The sequence below is a fragment of the Passer montanus genome, unplaced genomic scaffold (assembly GCF_014805655.1).
Source record: "Passer montanus isolate IOZ18808 unplaced genomic scaffold, ASM1480565v1 scaffold747, whole genome shotgun sequence".
Taxonomy (NCBI): Eukaryota; Metazoa; Chordata; class Aves; order Passeriformes; family Passeridae; genus Passer; species Passer montanus.
Window position 1 is genome coordinate 5,826 of NW_024372669.1, and position 6,053 is coordinate 11,878.

The 6,053-nt window shown below is 41.2% G+C and overlaps 1 gene segment (V, D, J or C); it reads right to left on the reverse strand.

Moving 5' to 3' along the window:
* Positions 1-1,041: 1,041 nt before the first annotated feature.
* On the reverse strand, positions 1,042-5,917 carry LOC120512542 (the record flags this gene model as incomplete). The annotated part of the segment is given in 2 exon segments: positions 1,042-1,480; positions 5,719-5,917. Coding segments are annotated over 2 exon segments (603 nt in total), but the record flags the coding sequence as incomplete, so codon positions are not given.
* Positions 5,918-6,053: the final 136 nt, after the last annotated feature.

A 6,053-nucleotide genomic window follows, 5' to 3' on the forward strand; every position in this document is an offset into this window, starting at 1 on the left:
GGAAAATTGGATTTTTTGGGTGAAAAAGTGGCGATTTTGGGGAAAAAAATGGCAACTTTTGGGGAAAAATTGGTTTATTGGGGAAAAATTGGTTTCTTAGAAAAAGTGGCAGAGTTTTGTGAAAAATTGGCAATTTTTGGTGGGAAAAATGGGAATTTTTGGGTGAAAAAGTAACAATTTTGGGAAAAAATGGCAACTTTTGGGGGAAAATTGATCAGTTTGGGACAAAAATGATATATTGAGAAAAATTGTTATTTTTGGTGGGGAAAATCGACTTTTTAGTGGAAAAACAAGGTAGAAACGGCATTTTTTGAGTGAAAAAACCCAAATTTTGGGAAAAAATTCGATCTTCTCAGCAAAACCCATTTTCCTAGAAACACACTTGAAACTCTTTACAAAATCTCGATTTTTGGGTTAGAACCACGTCAAAAAATCGCATTTTTGAGCGAAAAATCGCCTTTTTTTTTGCAAAACCTTTATTTTCGAAGCTAAAAAAGTGCAAATTTCGGGCAAAACTCCCAATTTTTAGTAACAACCGCTGAGGGAGTCGCTAAAAATGAGGGAAACGTTGACGTTGGCGGGTTTACCGGCAGCCTTGTCCAGCGACCTCTGCGCCAGCCGCAGCGGCAGCCGCTCGTGCCCCACCAGGCAGGTGAAGACGAATTTTTGAGTAAAATTCCACGATTTTTGATGGGGAAAATTGGATTTTTTGGGTGAAAAAGTGGCGATTTTGGGAAAAAATGGCAACTTTTGGGGGAAAATTGATCAGTTTGGGAGAAAAATGATATATTGAGAAAAATTGTATTTTTGGTGGGGAAAATCTCATTTTTGGTGGGAAAACAAGGTAGAAAATGGTTTTTTTGCAGGAGAAAACCCGAATTTTGGGAAAAAATTCGATCTTCTCAGCAAAACCCATTTTCCTAGAAACACGCTTGAAACTCTTTACAAAATCTCGATTTTTGGGTTAGAACCACGTCAAAAAATCGCATTTTTGAGCGAAAAATCGCCTTTTTTTTTTGCAAAACCTTTATTTTTCTCTACCAAAGTGCATTTTTTTGGGGAAAAAAACCCCAAAATCAGTAACAACCACTCAAGGCATCACTGAAAATGAGGGAAACGTTGACGTTGGCGGGTTTACCGGCAGCCTTGTCCAGCGACCTCTGCGCCAGCCGCAGCGGCAGCCGCTCGTGCCCCACCAGGCAGGTGAAGACGCCGCCGCCCTCCCAGTCCCGCGCCGGCACCGTCAAGGTGCTGACGGCCAGGTGGGCGTGGCCGGAAGGGGCGTGGCCGTTGTCGGGGCGGGGCCGGAAGGTGAGGGCGCGGCCGGGCGGGAGGGGCCGGCCGTCCTGCAGCCATTGGACGAGCAGGTCGGGCGGGTTGAAGTCGCGCACCAGGCAGGTGAGGGTGGCCCAGGTGTGGAGGCGGAGCTGCTCGGGGGGCGGGGCCAGCAGGTAGATGGAGGGCGGGGACGCGTCCGGGACTGGGAGGAAAAGGAAATTCCGTTGGCATTAAAGTGGTTTTTTTTTGTTTTTTTTTTTTTTTTTCCAAAAAAAGGAGTTTTTCCCCCAAAACCCTCTTCGTGAGGGTGGCCCAGGTGTGGAGGCGGAGCTGCTCGGGGGGCGGGGCCAGCAGGTAGATGGAGGGCGGGGACGCGTCCGGGACTGGGAGGAAAAGGAAATTCAGTTGGCATTAAAGTTTGGTTTTTTTTTCCCCCCAAAAAACGCGTTTTTCACCCAAAATCCTCTTCGTTTTACTCCAATAATTCCACCCCAAAACCCCCATTTTTACCTCAAAAAATCCCATTTTTCACCCAAAAATCCCCAAAAATTCCACCCCAAAACCTCCCATTTTCCACCCTGAAATCCCCAATAATTCCACCCCAAAACCCCCATTTTTACCTCAAAAAACCCCCAAAATTGCACCCCAAAACCTCCCATTTTTCACCCTAAAAAAACGAATTATTCCACCCCAAAACTCCCCATTTTCCACCCTGAAATCCCCAAAAATTCCACCCCAAAACCTCCCATTTTTCACCCCAAAATCCCCAAAATTCCACCCCAAAACCTCCCATTTTTCACCCCAAAATCCCCACAAATTCAACCCCAAAACCCCCAATTTTTCACCCCAAAATCCCCAATAATTTCACCCCAAAACCTCCCATTTTTCACCCTAAAAAAACCAATAATTACACCCCAAAACTCCAAATTTTTCACTCCAATAATTCCACCCCAAAACCCCTCATTTTCGACCCCAAAATCCCCAATAATTTCACCCCAAAACCTCCCATTTTTCACCCCAAAATCCCCAATAATTTCATCCCAAAATCCCCCAATTTTCACCCCAAAAATCCCAATAATTCCACCCCAAAACCTCCCATTTTTCACCCTAAAAAACCCAGTAATTCCACCCCAAAATCCCCAAAAATTCCACACCAAAAACTTCCATTTTCAACCCCAAAATTCTCAAAAATTCCACCCCAAAACCTCCATTTTTACCCCAAAAATTCCACCCCAAAATTCCCAAAAATTCCACCCCAAAACCTCCCATTTTTCACCCCAAAACCCCAATAATTTCACCCCAAAGAAGCCACAATTTTTCACCCAAAAAACCCCATTTTTCACCCCAAAACCCCATCCCAAATCCCAATAAATCCACCCCAAAATCCAAAAAAATTCCACCCCAAAACTCCACTTTTTCCACCCCAAATCTCCCCGTTTTTCACCCCAAAATCCCAACGGGTTTTGGGATTTTGGGGTATAAATGTGGGATTTTGGGCTGAAATTTTTGGATTTTGGGTCGAAAGTTTGGGGGTTTGAGCCGAAATTTTGGGATTTTTGAGTCGAAATTTTGGGATTTTTGAGTCGAAATTTTGGGATTTTGGGCTAAAATCCCAGGATTTTGGTCTAAAATCCCAGGATTTTGGGGTAAGACTCTGAATTTTGGGCTGAAAATGTGAACTTTTGGGATTTTGGGGTGAAAATCAGAATTTTGAGCTGAAATTTTGGGATTTCGGGCTGGAATTTCGGGATTTTGAGGTGAAAATTGGGGGATTTTGCCTGAAATTATGGGATTTTGGGGTAAGAACACCCCAAAAAACCCCAAAAATTCCACCCCAAAACCTCCATTTTTACCCCAAAACCTCCCAAAAATTCCACCCCAAAACTCCACTTTTTCCACCCCAAATCTCCCCGTTTTTCACCCCAAAATCCCAACGGGTTTTGGGATTTTGGGGTATAAATGTGGGATTTTGGGCTGAAATTTTTGGATTTTGGGTCGAAAGTTTGGGGGTTTGAGCCGAAATTTTGGGATTTTTGAGTCGAAATTTTGGGATTTTTGAGTCGAAATTTTGGGATTTTGGGCTAAAATCCCAGGATTTTGGTCTAAAATCCCAGGATTTTGGGGTAAGACTCTGAATTTTGGGCTGAAAATGTGAACTTTTGGGATTTTGTGCTGAAATTTTTGAACTCCATTTTTACCCCAAAACCTCCCAAAAATTCCACCCCAAAAGTCCCAAAAATTCCACCCCAAAACCTCCCATTTTTCACCCCAAAATCCCCAATAATTTCACCCAAAAAAACCCCCCATTTTTCACCCCAACGGGTTTTGGGATTTTTGGGGTATAAATGCGGGATTTTGGGCTGAAATTTTTGAATTTTGCCCCAAAATTTTTCAATTTTGCACCAAAATTTTGGATTTTGTGCTTAAAATTTTGGGATTTTGAGGTGAAATGTTGCAATTTTGGATGAAATCCCAGGATTTTGGTCTAAAATCCCAGGATTTTGGGGTAAGACTCTGAATTTTGGGCTGAAAATGTGAACTTTTGGGATTTTGGGGTGAAAATCAGAATTTTGAGCTGAAATTTTGGGATTTCGGGCTGGAATTTTGGATTTTGAGGTGAAAATTGGGGGATTTTGGCTGAAATTTTGGGATTTTGGGGTAAGAATCTGAATTTCGGTCTGAAAATTTGAACTTTTGGGATTTTGTGCTGAAATTTTTGAATTTTGCCCCAAAATTTTTCAATTTTGCACCAAAATTTTGGATTTTGTGCTAAAAATTTTGGGATTTTGAGGTGAAGTGTTGCAATTTTGGATCAAATCCCAGGATTTTGGCGTAATAATCTGAATTTTAGGCTGAAAATGAGAATTTTTGGGATTTTGTGCTGAAATTTTGGGATTTTGAGGTGAAATGTTGCAATTTTGGATGAAATCCCAGGATTTTGGCGTAATAATCCGAATTTTAGGCTGAAAATGAGAATTTTTGGGATTTTGTGGTGAAATTTTCTAATTTTGAGCCAAAATTCTTGAATTTTGTGCTGAAATTTTGGGATTTTGAGGTGAAATGTTGGGATTTTGAGCTGAAATCTCAGGATTTTGGGCTGAAAATGTGGACTTTTGGGATTTTGTGGTGAAATTTTCTAATTTTGAGCCAAAATTCTTGAATTTTGTGCTGAAATTTTGGGATTTTGAGGTGAAATGTTGGGATTTTGAGCTGAAATCTCAGGATTTTGGGCTGAAAATGTGGACTTTTGGGATTTTGTGCTGAAATTTTTGAATTTTGCGCTGAAATTCTTCAATTTTGAGCCGAAATCTTTGAATTTTTGAATTTGCGCCGAAATTTTTAAATTTTGCGCTGAAATGCTGAAATCCCAGGATTTTGGGGTAAGAATCCGAATTTTGGGCTGAAAATGTGAACTTTTGGGATTTCGTGCTGAAATTTTTGAATTTTGCGCTGAAATTGCTCAGTTTTGATCTGAAATCTTTGAATTTTTTTGAATTTGCGCCGGTATTTTTGAATTTTGCACTGAAAGTCTTCAATTTTGAGCTGAAATCTTTGAATTTTTGAATTTGCGCCGAGATTTTTGAATTTTGCTCTGAAATTGCTCAGTTTTGAGCTGAAATCTTTGAATTTTTTTAATTTGCGCCGGGATTTTTGAATTTTGCGCTGAAATTTTTGAATTTTGAGCTGAAATCTTTGAATTCTTGAATTTGCGCCGGGATTTTTTAATTTTGCGCTGAAATTTTTGAATTTTGCACTGAAATTCTTCAATTTTGAGCCAAAATCTTTGAATTTTTTTAATTTGCACCAAAATTTTTGAATTTTGCGCTGAAATTCTTGAATTTTGAGCTGAAATCTTTGAATTCTTGAATTTGCGCCGGGATTTTTTAATTTTGCGCTGAAATTTTTGAATTTTGCCCTGAAATTTTTGAATTTTGCGCTGAAATTGCTCAATTTTGAGCCGAAATCTTTGAATTTTTTGAATTTGCGCTGAAATTTTTGAATTTTGCACTGAAATTCTTCAATTTTGAGCCAAAATCTTTGAATTTTTTTAATTTGCACCAAAATTTTTGAATTTTGCGCTGAAATTCTTCAATTTTGAGCTGAAATCTTTGAATTTTTGAATTTGCGCCGAGATTTTTGAATTTTGCGCTGAAATTGCTCAGTTTTGAGCCGGAATCTTTGAATTTTTGAATTTTGCGCCGAAATTCTTCAATTTTGAGCCAAAATCTTTGAATTTTTGAATTTTGTGCCAAAACACTGGGATTTTGAGGTGAAAATTTGGATTTCCTTCCAAACTCCCGTAATTTCAAGGTAAAAACCTGAAATTTTGGTCCAGAACCCCCTAAATTTCGACATTTTCGAGCCAAAAAACCGCGATTTTTTAACTTTTTCCCCCCCAAAACACCCGATTTTTTAACTTTCCCCCCCAAAAAAACTCACCGGCGGCCTTCCTCAAGGTCACCTCCCGCGGGTAGAGCAGCTCGGGGTGCGACACGCGGCACGTGAAGACCTGCCCGGACTCCCAGGCCTCGGCGGCCACCGCGGCCACGCCCTCGGCCGCCATCATCCCGTTGGCCTGGACGGCCGGCGCCGACGTCGCCGTGGCCAGGGCCCGGCCGTCCTCGCCCAGCCACGCCACCTAATTTTGGTCCAGAACCCCCTAAATTTCGACATTTTCGAGCCAAAAAACCGCGATTTTTTAACTTTTCCCCCCCCAAAACTCCCAATTTTTTAACTTTTCCCCCCAAAAAACTCACCGGCGGCCTTCCTCAAGG